Raw genomic sequence first — 23,182 nt, 5'->3', positions numbered from 1 at the left:
ACTGTCCTTTCATAGGCTCATAGGTTCATAGGTAGGTACTAGGCTATCTGCCCGAAGGCATTTATAAGCCTAGCCGGAATGTGTTGGATTTCGCCGCCCCCTTAGATTAGTTCCCTGTGCCTCTATCCAGCAGAGCCATTGAAGTGATCCCTGGGGTAAACTTTCTGTTTTCCATCCACTCATCAAGGTTTATCTTGAAGAGGGTTAGCGAGGAGCTCTGCCTAATGTAGATTGGAATCTTGTTCCAGAGCATGGGAAGTCTCTGGGACAGGAATCTATCCCTCCAGCATGTCCTATTTATTGTTCTGGTGAGGTTTAGATCCCTGGAGCATGTGGCTCGAGGGGATATGGTTTTCTTTAGGTGGAGCATGTCCATCAATTCTGGGTTGGACATGGCCTTGTATGTCAGGCAGAGATCACCTCTGAGTAGGCGGTATGCAACCGAGTACAGCTGGAGTTTCTTCAGTCGAGCTGCATAGGGCATCTGCTTGAGGCCAGTGATCCTCTTGGTGAGGTACTTCTGTGGTCTTTCCAGTTGTTGCAGTTGTCTTGTAAGGTACATCTCAAATGGGGGCATTGCACTCTTTGATGGGTCTGATGAGTGATGCATAGAGGAGCTCAATGACCTCTTTCGATCTGGATGCAAACCCTTTTGTGATTAGGTGGGCCACATAGAAGGATTTTCTAACCACTTTGACAATGTGATTATCAAAGGAGAGGTTACTATCTACTTGGGTCCCCAGATCCCTTATTATGTCTTCTGTATTTAGGGGGCTACCACCTATGTGATAGTTTGTGGGTACTTTGCTTTTTCCAAAGGGGATGAATATGCACTTTTTGGCATTTAGCTTGAGGCCATGGTTTTGACACCAGGTATCTGTCTCAGTGAGACCCTTTTGGAAGATGTCTGTGTCAGCCAGAGAGTTAATTATAGCCCCTAGTTTGTAGTTGTCTGTGAACTTGGTCAGCCATAGTCCTCCTGTGCTTGCCTGTACCTCTGAGAAGTATATGCAGAACAGGAGGGGTCCTAGGACTGAGCCCTGGGGAATGCCACTTGTAACTGGTTTAGGGTCAGACCTAGCTCCCGCAACTCTTACCATGTGGGTTCTGTATGTGAGCCAGTTGGCAACCTATCTCATGATGTAGGGGTTTATGTTCAGGCTGGTGAGCTTGTCTATAATACCTGAGTGGGGAATGGTGTTGAAGGCCTTTGCAAGGTCTAGGTAGGCTGTGTGGACCACCTTTCCCTCGTCTATAGCCTTGGTAACTGCCTCAAAGAAGTCCACCAGGTTTAGGAGGCATGATCTGCCCTTAACAAAGCCGAACTGGGTAGGGTCCAGTGTTTGGAGATTTCCAATGTCTCTGTTAATGAGATCCATGATGATGCGCTCCATAGCTTTGAAAACCAAGCTAGTCAGGCTTATAGGGTGATAGTTCCCAGGGTCGGTTGTGGCTCCACTTTTGTGGAGTGGAATAAGCGTTGCTGTGCACCACTCTGTGGGCACATAGCCTGTGGAAAGGCTGAGATTAAACAGTGTGTTTAGCTGAGGGGTTAGTTCATCTTTGAGCTCATGTAGGACACAGCCTGGGACACCGTCCGGTCCCATTGATGCTGTGTTTTTGGCTTTGGAGAGGGCTACTTTAACCTGAGTGTCTGTGATTTCTGGGGTACTACATTCTTCTGGTATAGTTATGGGCTCTTTTGGGGGTGAGAGGGGGGGTGAAGTTTGCACTGAACCTGTCTGCCAGGATGTTGGCTATATCAGTTGGTTCAGAGTATTTTGTGCCATTCTGCACTAACTCCGAGCAGATCTAAGAATTGCCACTTAGATTCTTGACATAGCTAAAGAATACCTTGTGGTTATCTTTGGAGTCCATGGCAATTTTTCCATTGAAGCTAGCCTTGGATGATTTTATGGGGGAAGGTAGTTTCTTGCTGATACTGATCAGAGATGTCTTCCCTTCTTGGGATTTTGCTCTTTTTTGTACTAGTTTCCTCCTTCTATTGTATAAATTATTTATGGCAGGGGTCCACCAGACTGGTTTCCTTTTTTGGAGGAGTGAGTCTTGGTTTTCTTTGGGATAGCACGATCCATGCATTCTTGTAGGTGCCCGTAGAGTGCATTAGTAAAGGATTTTGTAGCTTGGACAGTGTTATCCTTAAGCATGGGGGCATTGAAACTTCCCACCTTGGTCTTAAGTAACATGAAGTTTGCTTTTGAAATGTTTTTCATAGTGGTTTCTTTGACTGAGGGTGGTGGCGGAATGTGGATATCCTGAGTGATTAGTTTATGGTCAGATCTAACCAGTGAGGGGTTGACCTCTGGTGTGGAACACCGGTCACCCATGTTGGAGATGACCAGGTCCAATATGTTGTCACCTCTGGTGGGGATGTTGACTAGTTGATCCAGGGTGTTTGAGTTTATAAATTCTAGGAAATGTTGGGGAAGGGAGTTTGTACTTGAGTAGTTCTCTCAGTTAACGTTTAGGTAATTGAAATCACCCAATATCAGGGTGTTTGGTAGGACCTTTATGTTTCCCAGTGTTTCCAGGAATGCGGAGTGGGGTTCCTGGAAGATGGTGGGTGATCTGTAGCAAGCTATAATTTGAATAGCAGTTTTTCCCATTGTTAGTTGCACGTGGATGATCTCTGAAGCATTGTGCTGTGCCACTAACCTGGAGGTGTGGGTATCCTTGATGAATATGGATACTCCCTTGCCTTTTGTATTTTGGTCCGGGTTTTGTGGCCGAAATGTATGGTATGAGTTGTAGTCTGGTAGTGCTGGGGTACTCTCTGGAGCCTTAAACCAGGTTTCTGTTACTGCACATATATCGATTTTCTCCATACTGAGGAGTGCCTCGAGTGCATGCATTTTGAGGTTTAGACTTCTGGCATTGAGTAGCATTACCCTCATTTTTCTGTTACTTGTGCTATTTACGGCAGTGGGTTTGTCTTTTGAGCCTTGCCTAAAAAGGCACTACGGGGGTGGCAAGAGCCTTGGCCAATATTTGAAAGCCTAAGGGTGACAGGTGCAAGCCATCTCTAGCAAAGCAGCGTGGCTTGTTGAGCATGTCATCCCAGGCTGACAGACACTAGATCCTCTTCGAATGACACCAGAAGCTTAGCCAATTGTTGAAATTGATAACTTTTTCCCTATACAGTGGTATCATTCTTGGTGAGGGCAGGATGCTACTCAGGGTCAGGGTCATACCGACCTGGGCTCCGTGATCAGAGAGCTGCTCCATGTCTCTTTTCATGTAGTCCAGGGAGGTGTGGCTCAGGTCATTCACACCAACATAGACAATGACAGAGTCATATTTGTACTTGTTCTGGAGTGACCTGAGTGCTTGTGTTATGTGGTGGATCCTGGCACCCGACAAGCAGCTAACAGTAACCTTCTCCTTGTTCAGCCTAGTGAGTGGGACGTCATTGTGCCTGACTATAGAGTCACCTATTACTAGTGTGTTCTGTATGTTATTTTGCCTTAAGGGCTGTGATTGTGTGACACACTGGTTTTGTGAAGTATGTGTTTCATGGTTTGTGTTCGGGGGGTGGAGGTTGCTTGGATGTCTGATTTGGAGTTCTCTGTTGCTTCTGCAGATTTTTATTTAGAGCCTCCGAGTATGTTTTCGTGTATTTATGTGTGTTTTTTGCATGTACTGGTTTCATAGGTCTATGTGAGACTGGTGGTGTGATGTAAGTAATCCCCTTCTCCTCTTGACTGTCTGGTCCAGTCTTAGGTTGAGAGAGCTTAGCCACCAGTTTGGCTGTATAATTGCATCTCTTGCATGTATTAGTGTTTGGTGGAAGGAGGAGAGGGTTGTCTGTGTACGAGGCAATTGTAATATTGCCTCAAAATGCCCAGATTCACCAGTTGGACCGGAGAGTACACCTGAAACTGCCCTTTGGACTTGCCTGGATAGGTACAGTGAACTGTTTTACTGATTGGCTAGTAAGGTCGAATAGAGAGCCTTGTCCTTCTCTACAGTATGGGGGGAGGGTCTAGTGCTAAGGTTTATTAGTGCTTGCTATGAGTTTTGAGCATGTGCTGGTATGAAAAGTGAATGGTTTGAGTGCTTAAGTTAAAAGTTTGTCTAGTTCCAAGGGAAAAATTGAAGAGTAGACTTTGTGGAGCTGCAAATAGTTATACCCTAGCTAACCAGTGCTGCCTGGCACACAAAACCTTGCAAATACGGGTTTTATAGCAGGGAAATTAAATAGATAGAAATTAGCCCAAAATGGCCAATAAACTACTAATTTCTGGGCTGAAACCACTCCTCCAGGGACAGACAGGCTGCTCAAAGCTCCCTCTCTCACAGTGAACAAAGAAACTTCTTTCTATCCAAGTAAGGTATGGGCAAACACAGAGACTTGTAACACAGCCCTGAATTCAGCACTAACCTGAAAATTGGACTATACTAGCTTAGAAAGGTGGGAAAACAAGTATATATTTTTTGTTTTTTTCAGAAAATAAAGCAGATACAATCAAAAAACACTTTAAATGCACAGAAATGGCTATCACACTTAAGTGTGTAGCATACAACAGATAACAGGTAATTTAAACAGAAAAACGACTTTGTTAAAGTTCAGGCAGTAAAATAAGTACAGTATGTAGCTGAAACAACAAGCTTTTTAAATCACAGAAACTCTAGAAAATCAGTGTTTTAGGTGGAAGTAGCTAAAGGCAGCAAGACAATGCAGAAAAATGATACTTAATCACTCCAAAGTCTCTCTTTTGTCTCTCTGCTGCTGTAGAACTCTGCAGGGCACCAGGCAGGAGCTTGCTGAGCTGTACACTAACACAAAAACCTTGCAAATGCGGGTTTTATAGCAGGAAAATGAAAGAGATAGAAATTAGCCCAAAATGGCCAATAAACTACTAATTTCTGGGCTGAAACCACTCCTCCAGGGACAGATAGGCTGCTCAAAGCTCCCTCTCTCACAGTGAACAGAGAAACGTCCTTCTATCCAAGTAAGGTATGGGCAAACACAGAAACTTGTAACACAGCCCTGAATTCAGCACTAATCTGAAAACTGGACTATACTAGCTTAGAAAGGTGGAAAACAAGTATATATTTTTTGTTTTTTTAAGAAAATAAAGCAGATACAATCAAAAAACACTTTAAATGCACAGAAATGGCTATCACACTTGAGTGTGTAGCATAAACAGTTAAACGGGTAATTTAAACACAAAAATGACTTTGTTAAAGTGCAGGCAGTAAAATAAGTACAGTATGTAGCTGAAACAAGGTTTTAAATCACAGAAATTCTAGAAAATCAGTGTTTTAGGCGGAATCAGCTAAAGGCAGCAAGAAAATGCAGAAAAATGATACTTAATCACTCCAAAGTCTCTCTTTTGTCTCTCTGCTGCTGTAGAACTCTGCAGGGCACCAGGCAGACAATGGATTTTACAATGACATGTACAATCCTTTTGAAGCCTGCATAATAACATTTTAGGAGCAAGCAGCTGAAGATCAGTTTCAAATGATGGAATAACAGGAGGAGCTGAAAATCTCCATCAGTTCAGCAAGCTGTGGTTAGGATACGAGTATTCTTGAATGCTCTATTTAAAATGATTTTTTGTAAGATTTAAAGTCCAGGCAGACAGAGCTGTAGCTGGGGCAACTGATGCCCTGTGCAACTCTCCAGCTGGCACCCTTGAAGACCAAAGCACACATTCCCCTATATATGTATACATGGATTCCCCTGCAATCCAGTTCTTTAAAGTCTATGGATTTTACGGTCTCTTGATAATGTGGTTGTATTTTTTCCAGCATTTTTGTCACTCTCTGTTTAAACAGGTGTTTCTGAATAGTATCTCACATTCCAAACGGGAATCGGAAGAGTTATGTGCCATTTAGTATTTAAATTTTATGCTAATTAGATGCCCACAATGTTATTTGGCATTCTTATTTTTCCAGGGCTTTTGTTCCTATATTCACTATCACCAGGCTGGGAGGAATGGTTGATGCAATGGGGTACTTGGCAGATTAGGAGGACCACTGCCGACTTCTGCCTTTGAAATGGGGAAATAGATGGAGGAAGAGCTTCCCCACCTGGTACACCAGGTGTGGCCCTTGTGTCACTGCCTATTGTCCCTGAAGTGAATGTGATGTCTTCCTCTTTATACTTAGTATTTCAGCTTTTTGGACAGAAAAGTGCCTTTATTTGTTTATGTATGTATATATTTATTTGTTTATTTACTTTATAGCACCCCACAACCATTGAGTGATTACTATTACTTGCTCAGCCTCCCCTTAGTCCTCATCTAGGATCTCCCACCCCCCGCCAATGCTCCACAAGTACATTGACTGCATCTTTTCAGGAGATCTCAGATATATCCCTTCACCAGGTAAGACCCCCCCCCCCCAATCTTCTCAGAGGATGCAACCTTATGTTGCTACTTTTTGTAACTGAGCAGCAAAGACTCAAGGACTGGGACCCAACATTCTGTGATAGCAGAAGATTCAGTAACTGAGGGAGCAATGTGCAAGAAAATTAGTGAACACAACAGACACCCCTATCACATGCCATGCAGTGGATGTCTTCCTCTCCCCATACTAACAAACTGCAGCCTGAAAGGTCCCTCCTCTCTATCAGAGGTCATACTGTCAGTGGTAGACCTTGCAACATCCACAGCATAGGGAAAACATGTAAAAGGCTGTTGCATCTTATTCCCCCAGATGACTCTCCCAGCCCCTTGTGTCTATTTCCAAACCTAGGTCATAAGTGGCACAAATGCATACCCTGCCTCTAAACCAGCAGCCCAGTGTTCGGTAGATACCTCCCATTTTGCAAATAGCTTTTCCCAGAACTAGTTTACTGCCAAGAAAAATGAGAAATAACCAAAAAAAAAAGACAGAGTAAGAGAAGTCAACCATTTATTCTGCACCTATCTAACATGTCATTAAAATTAGAACACCGTTGGCACTTATCGTATTCTGCACCTATCTAACATGTCATTAAAATTAGAACACCGTTGGAACTTATCATATTCTGCACCTATCTAACATGTCATTAAAATTAGAACACCGTTGGCACTTATCATATTCTGCACCTATCTAACATGTCATTAAAATTAGAACACCGTTGGCACTTATCATATTCTGCACCTATCTAACATGTCATTAAAATTAGAACACCGTTGGCACTTATCATAACTGTGGTCTTCCCCTTAACAAAAACAAGCAATAAAACAAAATCCTTTTGTGTGTATCTCACAAATGAAAAACATTTTCTAGTATACTTTTTTTGTGATGGCATTAGATTTAATTGAGAGACTATAACAGAATATTCATCTACACAGATATGCGATGATGTACTTGTCATTACCAAAGATCTACACATCTGGAATGACACTTCTTCACTCCATGAACATGAAGCTATCAACACCATATCACTTAACATAAGGTTAGTTGATGACCTTACATCTTTCACAAATAATCCATGCTTTTTATTTCTTCTCAGATTAGTTGTATCCATTTCTTAGATGGAACTGATAGCTGTGGTTTTGAGAGATGACAAACAATAATTACTAAAACTTTATACACCACTTGTGGGAAAAGTCATACAGAAAAGACTACAACCATAAAAATAATTATTGAATAGTATTACTTAAGGCCAACTTACAATACCCATAATAAACAAGATTTGTCTTTCTGTTAAAAAAATATAAAGAAGCCATTTTGCTTCTAGAAAAGTTTCATACCATTAAAAATTGTCCTCATAAAGGCAGAAGAAACAAAGTATCTAGAGTTGTGAAATATTAAGCAGTTCTTTTGAAACATCCAAAAATAAATTCTGTGAAATATATCTACATTTGCAAAATTATTTTTTAATTATAAATATTATCTTGTGTTTTATATAGTAAAAGATTGGTCAGCAATGGTGCAAATTGCAAACATTGGTACATATGAAAGAGAAGCAAAAACAATTCAAAGATTAGTTTAAATGTAAAAAGTGAAAAGGCTAGAGGTATTTGATTATTATTAAAATAGGTCAATATGTGTTTCCTCCTAAATCCTAAAGATGTGCCACAGGTCTACTGTTCCTCTAGACTGCCTGTAAGTATGTGTATTATGCAGTGTGTGTGTGTGTGTGTGTGTGTGTGTGTGTGTGTGTGTGTGTGTGTGTTCCTCGTTGTGTGCTAGCTCCCCTGTCATGATGAATCTGATTAAGCAGGTAACATAGAATGAATGAAATCAGTGAAATGAAACGACTTTTTTCTTGATCTTTTTTTTTTTAATGCAGCATCGCACCGGTACCTTTTCTATTCTGTACATATCTAGGAGCTTCAATACATGTTACTGTTATAGTGTAGGGAAAAACTTCTCTGTCCAGATAAGGAACACTTATCCTAACTACTACGTCAAGTTTACCTGCTGGATAATCAACAGATCCCAGTAGAACCAGCAGCCAGATCCTTTCTGCTCCCAGGCAACAACTGTCTTACTGCCATGGTTGACATACATCATCAAATATTTAATATTAGTTCACATCTGTGTGGGATTATTTCAGATCTACTCTTTAGCATGTGCAATACAGTGTACAGACTTTGATGTTGAGTTTAATATTAGTTCACATCTGTGTGGGATTATTTCAGATCTACTCTTTAGCATGTGCAATACAGTGTACAGACTTTGATATTGGTATTCCTGGTTATTCTGCCTATTTGCTTTATCACCAGTAGCATGCTTCTAACTACCCCTAAAAGACATCATGTTAAATCATTTTCAGCACTGCCTTGAAATTTAAATATAACACATTTAAATATTTTCTGAGACAGTAGGTAGGAAAATTCACTGTTTCTATGGAGTTTGTGTGTTCATTCTTAGCCTTTATGATCTACTATAATGTTTGAAACTGAAAGAGTTAATTTTCTGATTCTTATATTGCTGCATGTCATTTTTGATAGGTAAACATTTACAATGAAATTTTTGTTCAGGAGCTGGCTGCCTACAAAAATAAACCATATTAGTGCCAATTCCTTTGCTTTAGATCAGTGGTGAAAATTGACAAACCTATGACACGTGTGTCAAAGGTGACACGCCATGACGTTTTAGGTGATACACCAGCATTCACAAATACCCGAGCTACCAAAGAAACTGAATGAACAAAAATACAAGAAATATGTGACTCTCCACTTATCTATTAAAAGTCAGCAAGAGAAAAAATCATTAAAAGATGTTAATCAAATCAAATGTAGTGTGTTCCATATTTTTTTTCAGTTCAATTCAAAATTACTATTAAAAGTAAGGTAATTTTTTGGTGCACTGTTTAAAGCCCATCAGTGCACATATTGTTTTCTCTATTCTAAGTCACTGACTTTTTTTTTTACTTTTATAATACATAGCAGCACACATGATTGGAATGTATTTTTATGTGAATCATTTTCTCTTTTGTTCGTGCGGGGTGGGGGGACACACCAGCAGAGTCTTGATAGGCATTTTCCAAATTTTTGACATGCTGAGCCCAAAAGGTTTGCCATCACTGCTTTAGATGCTCAGATGCTTTTGGTTTCCACTGCAGACAATGTACAATCATGCCTATTCTTTCCAGAACTTTCTAGACATCGGTTCCTTGATATCATATTCAATATCTTTGCTATTTTTTTCCACAAATGATATTCATGTTGTTTTAGAAGGTGTAGAGTCACTGGGGTTACTTTCTTGCTGATCCACAATCCTAGTATGCACAAACAGAGTTGCTGAAGGAATAGGTTTACCATCCTTGTTTAATAAGTGTATATGGCGATATCCTGGAAAACAAAAGCACATAGTAATTGGATAATGTAAAACCTAAATTACATTTTGCATTGAGCATGTGTAAATATAGAGTTGTCCAGGGCTAGGAAAACAAAGATGAATTTTGCAAGACAGGGTAAGTGTCCTCATAAACTTAAATAAGATGTAGAAAAAATCTCAGTGCGTTTCACTATAAGCCAGAGTATTAGCCAAATGGACCAATGCAATAGAAACTGAAATACATAAATACCATACTATCTAAATTGCAAGTGCAGTGCAATGCTAGATGTGTACATTTGTGTATTTTCTTTACATATCTGTATATGTGCATGTGTTTGTGTTTGTATGTATTTATGTATGTATATATGAACACTGCATATACATAAACATCATAAAAAAGCAGTTTGACATAGTTTAGATTTGTAAAAGTGATCAAAACAGCTTCAAAGGGTATGTATACATTTTCAATTGAGGGTGACATCAGTCATAACAACGTAGACAAGGGAATACAAATTTTAAATATAATTGTGTTTATTTTATGTAATGAGATGTGACAAGACATTAGTTCCTAGCTCAGTCAGAAAAAAAGGCCCATATGAATCATTGCTTTAACTAGGTTAACAAATATATAAATAAACAGAATAGAGTTTAAATTAATATATATATATATATATATATATATATATATATATATATATATATATATATATTGTTCAATGGTTTTTTCAAGTGTATGTTTGTCTCAATGAGTTTTTGGTTTAAGCCTGTCAGTTTTGGATGTTTTTTTCAGTATTGAAAAGATGTGCTACCCAGAAACATGTAGTTTGTAGGGAGGAAAGACTACATTTGGGGGTTAGGGGCTGCTGTACAATTGTAAAAATTCTGGCTATACTCCTGAAAGATGATGTATTGCAAATATCTGGATTATTAGCAGGAAAGAATGAGAAACAGTAGAAATAGAAAAGGCACATTAATGGTACCAGAGACGACAATGGTTGTAAGGGAATTAATGTGAGATTGTGGCTTACCTATGTGGTTAGCATCCCATAGAAAGTAGTAAGTAAATATGAGCGGGAACAGGAAGTACTGTGGGTTGACTCTTCAATAGGCCTTACGTAGGCCTACAAAGTACACTATGCTTAGTTGTTGAAAATGGGAAAAAGTCTTGTAATGGCTCATGGAGCAAAATTGTCATCAAAAAGGAAAATATATGATTATTTTTAAAATACATGCAACTTTAAGCAACAGAGTGGCTAGTTTGAACTTAAAATATATAAAGGTCAGTAAGAATTAACAAGTCACATTGAATTTGAGTGGGTGGGCAGCAGGGCTAGCCACCCAGCTGTGTAAACCTTGGCTCTAGATGATTGTCACTGTTGAAGTGACACCCTGACCCCATGTGCAAAAATGGAAAAAAGGGTTGTGGATAGATGGATGGATGGATGGATGGATGGATGGATGGATGGATGGATGGATGGATGGATTGAATTTGAATGGTGTTTGCTGGTATAAATTGCCACTGAATTTATACCAGTAACAGTCCAGTGTGAAGGTCAGTCATTCCACACTTTGAGAAGGAACAATACATAGGCTCATAGGTTCTTACTAAGCTAACAGACAAGGAAAGCATCCAGAAATATAGACACATCATCACCTATTTCTTGTGGGAGAATAACAGTGTCCTACATTATGTACATTTTCAACACATATTCCAGGAGAAAATTTAACATAATCCATCTAGTCTTCCAAACTGATTTGCAGCCTCTTCCAGAAATGCAGAATAAACTGGGCTAAGTAGCTGTCACACAACCTGGTGTTGCTGATGTGATAATGTACAGGTTTAGTCCTCTAGAAGAGGTGTTCAATTTACCAGTGCTCCTGCTTAAGCGACAGAATTCAAAGAGTTCTTGGTGATTCATATTATGGAAGACTAAGCAGAGATCACCCTAAAGGAGTCTGTATTACAGTGAGAAGAGAAACAAGGATTTTAGTCTATCGGAATTGCTAAGGGTACTAAAACCTGATCTCCTTTTGGTCAGATGACATTGTATTGAAGGCCTTGACAATATTAAGGCAGGCATGGACTGTATACCTTTATCTAAGGCCTCAGTAACTGTTTTAAAGAAATCAGTCAGTTCATTGAGTTATAGAAAGCATGATTTACAAAGCCAAACTGGCGTGTACCCATGGATTCAAGGTTATGTATACCACTGTTTATTAGTTCAATTCTAATACATTCCATAATGTTGCAAAAAAATACTAGTGAGGCGAACAAACCTGTATTTGCCAATGTCAGTAGATAGACACATGTATGCACCACTTTAGGTGTTCCTTGCTCTCCAGAGATGTAAATTGTGGAGAAACACATGTTGAAGAGCTAATGAAGGGGTTGTTGTACAGCATGTGACCATGGTGGAAACCAAACAGATGGCAAGAGAAGGAGGATGAGGAAGAGGAGGAGATGAAAGATTACAAAGTAGGAGAGAAGGAAGGTGGAAACACAAGACCCTTGTTGAGATGACAACAGGTGGGTATACAGATCAGGGCTGACAGATGAAAAGAAAAACAGTCAGCGAAGCAAGAAGGCTGCATAAGGAAGAATAAGAAGTGAAAAGAAGGGATGATTGTTGAAACATTTCTGTTTTGTTTTGCCAAAAAATGAAAGGCAGCATCCCCCCCTTACTAAGTTACACTGTCACTGATGAAATCTGACCAGCGTATCTAACATTTGGACACACATGTTCAAATCTGTATAATTGTGCAGGCTGAATTAACAAGATTAAAAGGATAATGGCAAAGCCAGAAAATGAATTTGCTGGGGGACTTATTTTGTAGGCCTTTTCATTAGTAGGTTCTCTAGGTTATAAAGAAAATTCATCAAAGGTAACACAATCGAGTCTACATAGTATCAAATGTACTTGAACACTGCAGCATCTGATCCTGAATTCATAAAAATGCACACAACAGAACAATATACACTATTACTGATAGTATTTCTTGTGGGAGGCAAAGCCACAGCACACCTCCCTTACCTGGCACTGACCTCACATACTGATAACCCTAACTGCATCTTTGTTCTCTGTTAAAATGTACTGTAACCTGTCCTTTGAATCACAGTATTTGTCTATGCACAGCTCTCCCTAGCACTGCTGCCTCCAACCTAAAACAAACCATTAAAACAAAAAGCACCACAACAAAAAGAACAAAGTGTCTTTGGAAGCCAACAAGTCCTTTACACTTTAACCTTTGACTCGCTTCCAGTGTCCCAAACATGGCTGTCCTTCTCTCGCCAAACAAATAGTTTAAGTAAAAGAAGTGCAACTGAAAACACACACTAGTTTGGGAGAAATAAAAAGTCCTTTTACTTTTGCTTGCAGTTTTTTTTCTCATTATACCACTCTGCTGAATTGATTATATTAGCTGTTGTGAGCGTTTTACCCTGACTTAATTTAAATCACTAAAAACACTTCTACAATGTTCAATATCCATTGATTGCTTTTGTACTCAATCCCAGGTACCACCTCATGGCTGGATTGAGCCAAAGTTTTCCAATATTTAAATCAGCCTAGCTTTTGTCAAACAGAAGTGCATATAAAGCAAGTTACATTTATTGTGTTATTAGTCATTCATTTATGATATTATGAATTTGGGTACTTATAGCTGCAGTTTACAGTGAACACAGTGCTGTGGTTGCCAGTTTAGTGCCTTAACAAAGTATCTGATAAACTGTACCGAAGGCATGCAGAACGTCCCTTTTATAGGTTTTCTGTTGGAAAATTTTGTTAAGTACTTAGTCATTCACTACCATATATGCTCTTATAACTGTAGGCAAACAGTAATTCACACCCCCCAAGACAGGCAGAGACACACACACACACACTCACACACACACACACACACACACACACACACACGCACGCACGCACACACACACACACACACACACACACACACACACACACACACACACACACACACACACACACACACACACACACACACACACACACACACACACACACACACACACACACACACTTTGTTTGTTTTTGTATTTAGTGCATTTACAGTTTATTTTTCATTGCATCATTGTGCTAATTTGACTATATTAGTTATTGCAAGATCTGCCGGATTCTAAATTTATGGCCATCAAGGAATGTGTATGCCTTTTTACCATAAACAAATAAGTGAACAAATCAGTAATCCAAATTATTTTTAAATGATTCTAGAGCTTACTTATTCCTAAATGAAGTAGGCAAGTTATCCAACAATATTTGAGTAATACATTAATCTCTGTATCCTTTCAATGTTCTATGCATCACCGAGTGTTATCTTTCTACTAAAGTTTCTAATACAAAAGAGATTTAGTACCTTTACAGGCTATAGAGAGAAATATCTAATGACTCTGCAGGTTAAACAGCATAATAGTAGTAAAAGTAGTCTAATTTCATGTTCATCAAGTTTTTACAGGCACTAGGTATTTTTAAATCATTTCACTGCTATGTTGTCTTTAGGCGAATAATAACAAATCCATGAATTATGTTTTGTAGCAACTCTCACAATGTTCATAGGTTCATAGCTGTTTACTAGGCTGATGACCACAAGGGCCTTTTTTAGCCTAGCCATGCATCCCAAATCTCTGACAAGTTCTGATACCCTTGAAAAGTGTAAGCATGGGCCTGGGAGATGAACCATTTACAGGTTACTTGTGTCCATCAGATACATAGGTGCCAAACCAGGGATGAATTTTCGGTTTCCCATCCAATTGTCCAAATTGCATTTGATTTGGTTTAGAGATGAACTCTGCTTCACATGGATGGGGAGCCTGCTCCAGATGGGGTAGTCTCTGGGATATATACCTATCTCTCCAGCAGGTCCTATTTATATCACAGGCAATGTTTAAGCCTTTAGAACGGGTAATTCTGGTGCTGTTTGTTTTGTGGATATGCAGGAGATCCATCAGAGTGTGGTCTGACAAAGCCCTGTATGCCAGGCCTAGATCTACCCTCAAAGGCCTGTAGGAGACAGAATACAGGGATAGGGGCTTGAGTCAGTCGACACAGGACATTTTACTTACGTCCTGTATTCTTTTTGTGAGAAACCTCTGTGGACATTTCAATTGTTGGATATGCCTGGTTAGGTACATACCAAAGGGGGGGATTGTACTCAGTGATTCTGATGAATGCCAAATGCAGTAGAACAATGACTTCCTTGGACTTAGATGCCGTACCTTTGTTTACATGTTGCGCAATGTAGAATGATTTCCTCACCACTGTAGACACATGATGGTCAAAGACTAGATTACTACGTATGTGTGTCTCTAGGTCCCTGACTACTGGGTCAACTTTAAGGGGTGTGTTGTCAATATCATAGTTACCAGGGATGGATGCCTTCCCCAAGGATACTATTATGCATTTTTTGGCATTTAGTTTTAGTCCATGGCTCTGATACCAGTTGTGTGTCTGTGTCAGCCCCTCCTGGAGAACATTTGTGTCAGTGTGCGATTCAATGACAGCTCCTAATTTGCAATCATCTGCAAATTTAGTCAGCCAGAGACCACTGACATTGGCCTTGAATTCTGAGAAGTAAATGCCAAAAAGTATTGGTCCAAGGACTGATCCCTGAGGGACTCCACTTGTGACTGGCCTCTTTGTAGAGGTGGACTCCCCAATTCTAACTTCCTGGGTACTGCCTGTGAGCCAGATGACTATCCACTGGGTAACATCCGAGTTTGTATCTAACCTCTTGAATTTGTCAACAATCCCCGAGTGGGGTGCTGTGTCAAATGCTTTGACCAGGTCAAGGTAGGCAGTGCGAACGATTTTGCCCTCATCCATTGCTTTCATGACCTTTTCAAAGAAGTCCACCAGGTTGAGAAGGCATGATCTGCCCTTGACGAAACCAAACTTGGTTGGGTCCAATGTGTGGAGGCTTACTATAACTCTACTGATCATCTCCATGATAATTCTTCCCATGGTTTTACATATAAGACTAGTGAGACTCATGGGTCTGTAGTTTCCAGGGTCTGTAGATGGCCCATCTTTGTGCAGAGGGATGATTGTTTCCTTTCTCCATTTGTGAGGCCTGAAGCCTGTTCAGAGGCTACAGTTAAATACTCTTTCAGAGGCCATGACAGGTCATGTTTCATGCTATTTAGAAGGCATCCTGGGATATTGTCTGGTCCCACTGAAGCAATTTTCTTGATCGTAGAGAGAGCATTAAGGACCTGTTCCCTAGTGATAGTAGTGGGAGTTACATTTGATGATATTTCCCAAGTGAAGGTTGAGGGGAAGAGAGGGAAAAAGTTGGGGTTGAATTTATCAGTCAGCAGGTTTGCTCTGCCTTCTGGCTCAGTATAGGTGGCTCCATTTACAATGAGATTTGCACACAATTGTGTATTGTCTGACATCCTATATACTTATATACATATACTGACATTCTAGCTACTGGTGTGTTTATATGACTATCATTTTCTCTTAACTCTGTTAACAGTAATAGTGAAGGTAAATGTCTTGTTTAGCACTGTGCTCAAATTGTTACATCTTACTCGAAAAACAGGTGAAGATGAATGAAAAGCAGGTGGTGACCTTTACTATCTTGACACATAAAAGAACATTCCTTAACTGTCTGATGAAGGGTTAACACCCGAAAGCGCTTACCTCTCAGAAGTTTGTATGTTTTTTATGGCAGAGTTTTATTAAAATTTTTGGATACATAACAGCACCGTTCCGGAGTTCTTTTGTTTTTGTGGCTTCTCAATCGTTGTTCTCTGGTTGGGGTATCAGCACCAAGCATTTGTTTTTTGGATTAACTGGGTAGGTAGGCTGGTCTGAGAACCCTTTCCAGCCATGACCTGGGCCACAGAGGCAGAATTGTAACTCCATACGAATTGCAGAAGGAGTCATTACTGGGCATATTGCGGGTGCTGCGAAGAGCACTTTTGGTTGACATCAAAGATTGAAACAATACAAATTTCATGAACATTAATCATACTTTGACTTAGGAATTGGGTCCAGTACAGTCATGGTATTAGAAATTCAAAAGATTTGGAGAAATTAAAAAAAAAAAAAAGCAGATACAAACACATAAAACAGATGCAAATACAAGAGTACTAGTAAATAACAGACATAGAATTCTTAGAATCAAAAATAACATTCTGGTTTACAAGTACACTGACTATTTACAATGCCGACTCTGATAATAAGAGACAGGAGCTTGCTTGAATGTATGTAACATGAAAAATAATACGGTAGAGGGGGCTAAAAAAGCCTACACCCACTAAATGCCACGTAGGTTGAGGAAGAACCAAGCATATATATATAAATAAATATATCAAAACTTTTATTAAATTGATTAGCACGTTTATCCAACTTACTTCGTTTGAACTTCATTAGATAAAAACTTAAGTCATAACCGATTTAAAAAAAAACACATTGCAATCATGTGATTAATTAGTCTGTGACAAAATCATGTTAAACCTTCCTATTCTTAAAGAAACTAAGCATACTATTCCATAAACTTTTAAAGATCATACATCCTCAGACATATTAGTAAAATTACATAACTTATGATACAAAATTCACAAGCATTAAACAACCCTATATATCAAAACAAAAGTAAAAATATATAAACATAAAATTATGTATTCACACATAATTTATCTTATTATGGATTTAATCTTTAAAATACAATTAATTGAACAATATTTACTCAATCTTGGCCAAGCATATGCATTTAATAAGATCTGCCATATTATTTCCTTATATTTGAGGAAGTTCAAAGTAAGTTGGTTGAAAGCACTAATCAATTTAATAAAAGTTTAAATATATTTTATATGGTCCGTTCTTCCTCAGCCTATGGGGCTTTTCATGTTTTTGTTTATTTCCATTACTACACTCACTAAATGACAGAGATTAATCATAACCTAGGGTGTACTGGTATGTGAATGAAGACAAGTACCATTGGTGAGGTGCTCACCAAGAATTTGCACTGGTATTTATCCTGGAGATGGTTTTGCAAGGGTTTCTAAAATTAAATAATATTGCCCATCAGTCTAATTGCTTCTGGAACAGGATTCCAAAAGGATGGATTAACTTTGATAAAGGATCTTTAACAAATAGACTAAAGGGGGTTTCAGTAGGTGTATGGCATGAGAGTTGTGAGGTGCACTGGAGGGATTTCTTAGTTGCAACTTGTTGAGCAAAGGTGGACAGTAGTTAAGATGAGGATTTTGAAAGTGAGGGTATTCAAAAGCACCTAGCAATGACAGGAGGCCAGTTTGCTTTAGCCAGAGTAGATTAATAGTTTTTTCCTGAGTGGAAACCAATGGATAAATCACAACATTTTGTTTTCTGCTGTTTGCAGTTGAGAATAATTTTGTCCTGAGAATTAAGCTCTTAATGGAGCACAGTCTGCTTTGTAAGCATTCTGGAAAGCATAGTAGTTGTAGTAGTAATGGAAAATGTGCTACATAAATTGAAAGCAGCACATTTATGGCAATATATCTGACTTCTGTGATAAGGAGGTTAGACATTTTATAAGAAACTTTTTAGTTGGATCAAATCTTTGCTTATCTGTGTTTCTGTAGGTCTGTGGAATGAGAGATCAGGGTCAAACAGAAAGCCAGAATACCTTTGTATTTAAAGTTGATGGTGCCCAGTATCCTTGGGATCAGTGATGGTAATTGTTGGGGAATTATGGAGTTTTTTATGTGCAAAATAACATTATGGGGATTTAAGAGTGTTTGCTGTTGTTTAGCTGGCTTTAAATAGTGCTGCATTTAATGCCACTGTATTTATACCACTGGTACAAGGAAAAGAAAATAATCTGAATATTGCAAACTGATGACATGTGAGTAACAATACCTGATAACTTGTAGTCATCTACTTAATTATTTAGACAGCAAAGTGGTTCTGATGGTTTGTTAGAAAAAAAAAAGCAATGCTAAAGTTAACAGAGCAACACAGTTCTACTACAGATGCTCAAGTCCCAAGTACTCAAAACCCACTTTTTTAAAGCCAAGGACTTGGGTGTCTGTCAGAATAGGAAGGCTACTGCTTGACCTTGAACTAGAAGCCATAGGGAGTGGGTTTTAAGATTATGAAGCAGAAGGGGGGTTTAAGGTAAGGGTGGCCATGGTGGTGCAGTGGTTAGCGTTGCCGCCTCACAACAAGAGGTTCTCCAGTTCAATCCTCGGCTGGGGTGTCTTCTGTGCAGAGTCTGCATGTACTCCCTGTGGTCACGTGGGTTTCCTCCAGGTGCACCGGTTTCATCCCACATCCCAAAGGCATGCTGTAGGTAGATTGGACACTCTAAATTGGCCCTAGGCATGAGTGTGTGCATGCCTTCTGTGGAAGGTTGGGCACCAGGCTGGCAACTTGGCACCACAAAACTCCACTGCCAATCATGAGTAGACAGGTGATCTGCTGTAGCAACCCCTAACTGGTAAAAGCCAGAAGAAGCAGAAAGGGGGTTTAAAATAAGAGAGTAGGAAGGGAGATTTAGGGTTAGGTAACAAATGGGAAATTTAGGTTTAGGAAGAGATTGGAGTTTTAGGTTTAGGAAGCACAAGAGAGTTTTTGGGAAGTGTTCAGGGAATTAAGGTTTAGGGGGGAATTTGGAGTTTTAGGTTTAGGTAGCAGTTGGGTACTTCAGGATTAGAGAGGGGATGTGGAAGTTTAAAATTTGGGAGCAAGAAGTAAGAGTGGGAATGGGGTGTGAGGTTTAGGTTCTGGTAGGACTATGTAGTGTAAAGGACTGTGTGTTGGGAGGGCTATACAGGAATGGCAGATGAGGCTAGCATACCTATCAACCTCTTAGCCCAAGAAGTCTAGACAAAGCCCAATATAATGGGGGCAGACCTTTAAAATGTACCAAATTCCTCAGTTTTTACCAGCTTTGGGGTCAAAATAATGGGGTGCTACGAATTCCTGAGTGGCCCCTTTAATTTTTGACTTTCCCAGGGTTTTTCAAACTTTTTTTTTAGCAAAGTGTTGCTGATGTCATCACACACGTGTGATGACACCAGCTTCGTGAGCAGATTGCCAGCCTATCAGAATTTGGCTGAGGGCTAGAGGGGTGTGTACTAACTGTCTGCCTGACATTTCCATACAGCAACATGTAGGGGTGAGAGGGGCAGGCATCAAAACTTTCACTAAAGTAATTTTTATGTGCTGTCCACACAGTACGTTTACTGGTTCCATTCGCAAGGACAGCTTGTTGTTAATTTGGGATGTGGCATGTGTGTTTGTGTGTGTGTGTGTGTGTGTGTGTGTGTGTGTGTGTGTGTGTGTGTGTGTGTGTGTGTGTGTATGTGAAATGCCCCATTTAGATATAACTGGTAGTTGAGTTACTCAAACCCCCTGTACCTTAGGTACAAGGAGCAAAAGCCTAAATTCTGTAGCCATACCACCACCACTTGTGATTCAAGGAGTTAAGTCCAAAGTTTTACAGAATGTTTGGCTCATACTTGTGGTCTGCAATTTGTGGATTTATGGCAAATCATTGAGAACTGAATTCACTAAGTAATGATAGCCATTTAAGTTTCAGTCTTCCTAACTTTCAGAAAATGCATTGGTAACATAAAGCATTGTATTCTGGCAACTTTTCTAAGATTATACAAGCAATGTTTAAAATGTGTCCCTGGTTTTGGGCCTTTGTCGCCCACCCCACCCCACCCCACCCCACCCCAATAAATGTTGGCTTTTTCCAGATTTCTTGTGCTGCATAGTTCTTCAGGGGGACAGAAGTTTAGTGCTCCTTATGCCAAGTCAGTTTGTGTTTGTTGTTAGTAGCACAGCAGGTAGAATGCTTACTTTTGATGCAGAAGGCTGTGGGTTCTACTCCCACAGTGTGTAGATGGATGCTGATACTGTACTGTGTTGTACTTTTAAAGGGGATGGATGCTGCAGTTCTGAGAATGTCCCGTTTAGCAGAGATACCTTTATGAACCTGTCAGTTTGCCATCCATTCCCTATTACAATATTACTAGCTTACCAATTTTTTAAATATAACATAGACAATTTATTCCTGATGGGAAATAGGCACTTTATTTGTAGATGAAACAATGAAATATAAAGTTGTTTGCTAGCAGCAACCTCTTCATTAGTTACAGATCTTACAGATCTCTTTAATGTGAAATTATTTAGATGACTTTTACTTCTGCAGAGATTGTGCATATTTACTGATACTGGTGGACTGTAGAAGTTTGAGTAGACTTTTATGATGGAAATGTTCTGAATAGGGCAATTTTGTCATTATTGGTTCATGCATTTTGTTTCATTGCTTACTGGAAAAATGTTCAAAACAATAAATGTAAAACTCACTCTAACAAGTGTGCTGTATTATACAAGGAATATAATTTAATACAATCAGGAAGGTGTATCAAAAGACACATGTATGTTTTGTGTGCAAGGGGCCTATGATCTGAAAATAGCCCAAAGATAATCTTTATCCACCACTGGCCAGATGCATTTTCTTTGAATGTGGGTTTCAATGTTGTTTTAATGAATGTGAGTTTCAAGGGCAGGGAAGTTTTAATGCTAAGTCTGTTTTCATATTGAGACTGTACTGCTTTGTTTAGCAAATGTCTATTAGTGTTTGTGCTATAAAATGTAAAATAAAAGTTTTAAATGAAATCCAAATAATAATTGTAGAAGTAAAATAGTATGCACATTACAGTGTTTATGATAAATGAGGGGACATAGCCAAGTAATGGGACACTGGAATTGCTGCAGGGGGGAGGACTGTGTATGGGGGGCCCCATTTGACTGATTTTGTGAGGGGAAAAGGGCAGTAAACTCAAAGACAGCCCCGGGCAGCACAAACTCTAGCTACGCGACTGATCAGTAGGCCATGGAGAATGACCTTTTGGAGGTTCTAGCAAACTATAATATTCTTTTGTTAAGATTAGAATATTGCCTACCAGTAAATGCCCTACTTTTACCACAAAACCCATATACTGCAAGTCACCAAAAACAAAATCCTAAGGTTCATCTTCTCCCTTCACAGTGAACATCATTGCTACACATTAAAAAAAAAATGGTTACCATTTCCTACAGGGCCTGGCAGGGGCATATTTTGGTTGTCTGTTCTTCAGTTTGTGTTTAAAAGTTGGTATCCCACAATTCCATTGGAGTGGGTGGGGTTACATAATTATGCATGCAAATGTTATGTTAATCAGCATACAGATTTGTATCTATTTTTCATGGGCCTTTGTCCAAATTTTTGATGTTTCCAGGTTGAGATGTGTGACTGGGGGACAAAGGCCCAAAATAGGCACAGATTTTAAATATTGCTCTTATAAACTTAAAAAGTAGCTAGAATAACAGGGTTTGTGTTAAAATGTAGTTTCTAAAGGACATAAAGTCTGAAAATCAACTGTATGTCATTATTTAGTGATTTAATTCCTCAGATCATTCCAGTTGATTTGCCAGAAAACCACAAATTTTATGAGGAACAGACAAAAATTCTGAAACAAAAATCTGGACATTCTGCGAAAATCTGGACAATTGAGAGGTATGGAGGCTAGTGGGACTTTAAGCACTTGCTTTTTTCAGTAAGAGGCATCAAACAGGTTTGTTACAAGCTTCTTGCACCAAAGCAACTGTAGCATACCTGGCCAACACAGAACCCTGCTGCACTTTACTTTCTGCCTTATGCCAGATGGAGAAAAAACAGGCTGTACCACCCTATGGGATCTAACTGACAACCATATTCATTAATCTGTTTAATAGTGTAATAATTTCCTTTTGTTAAACTTTCCACTATAACAGTGTGTGGAATAGAATTAAACACCATGATTCATATACAACTGCCTGTTTTTTTTCTCCTTTTTTCATTACCCAGACACATGCTACCTTAAAATATTCAGTTTGATCAGTCAGTTAAGATTGCAATTAGCACATGTATTTTGACAAAGGTCTTGCTTAGTTGGAAAATACCATCAGTGACAAACACAATAACTGCACTCTCTCTAATACTTTTCCGAATACACTCATTGAACTACTGGGTTTGTGGAAGGTGAGGGGGTACTGATTTATGCACTGGAATAATATTAACTGTTTTTTAGTTGTCAGGTACATAATCAGTTATCAAGAGCTAATTTTAGTAAGATGTTTAGTTAGAACCACATTTAAGGATCTAATAAAAAATACATGGAATATCATCCGGACCCATATTACTGGATGTCTTTATAGGTTTATTGTTATATACTAGACTAACAATCACCAGGGCCTTTATAATCCTAGTCATCCAATCCAACCCAGTTGTGTCCCTATGTCTCAAGGGTGTTTATTAGGAGTGGTTATGTTATTCAAGAGGTTTCTAGAGGTTGTGTGTGTGTGTGTGTGGGGGGGGTATGTTAGTTTGGCCATTACTGCCTGCCTCTGTCAGAAACATGTCAGCCAGTCCTGGGGTCAATTTCCACTTTCCCATCCAG

The 23,182-nt window shown here is 39.3% G+C and overlaps 1 protein-coding gene across 2 annotated transcripts in view; it reads right to left on the bottom strand.

Moving 5' to 3' along the window:
* Positions 1-7,247: 7,247 nt before the first annotated feature.
* Positions 7,248-23,182, bottom strand: part of PLCD1 (phospholipase C delta 1) — a 1,599,641-nt gene continuing 1,583,706 nt past the window's right edge. The window contains exon 15 of one of the 2 annotated variants that reach the window (XM_044067555.1): positions 7,248-9,758. In XM_044067555.1, the coding sequence (XP_043923490.1) occupies positions 9,628-9,758 (131 nt within the window). In that variant the 3' untranslated portion in view covers positions 7,248-9,627. The remainder of the gene's footprint in view (positions 9,759-23,182) is intronic. The other variant, XM_044067556.1, reaches the window with a different exon arrangement.

This window comes from Protopterus annectens, chromosome 3.part1, assembly GCF_019279795.1.
Source record: "Protopterus annectens isolate FY-2018-M chromosome 3.part1, PAN1.0, whole genome shotgun sequence".
Classification (NCBI taxonomy): Eukaryota; Metazoa; Chordata; order Ceratodontiformes; family Protopteridae; genus Protopterus; species Protopterus annectens.
The sequence above is the reverse complement of the archived record's forward strand: the minus strand, read 5'-3'. Positions and strand labels throughout refer to the sequence as shown.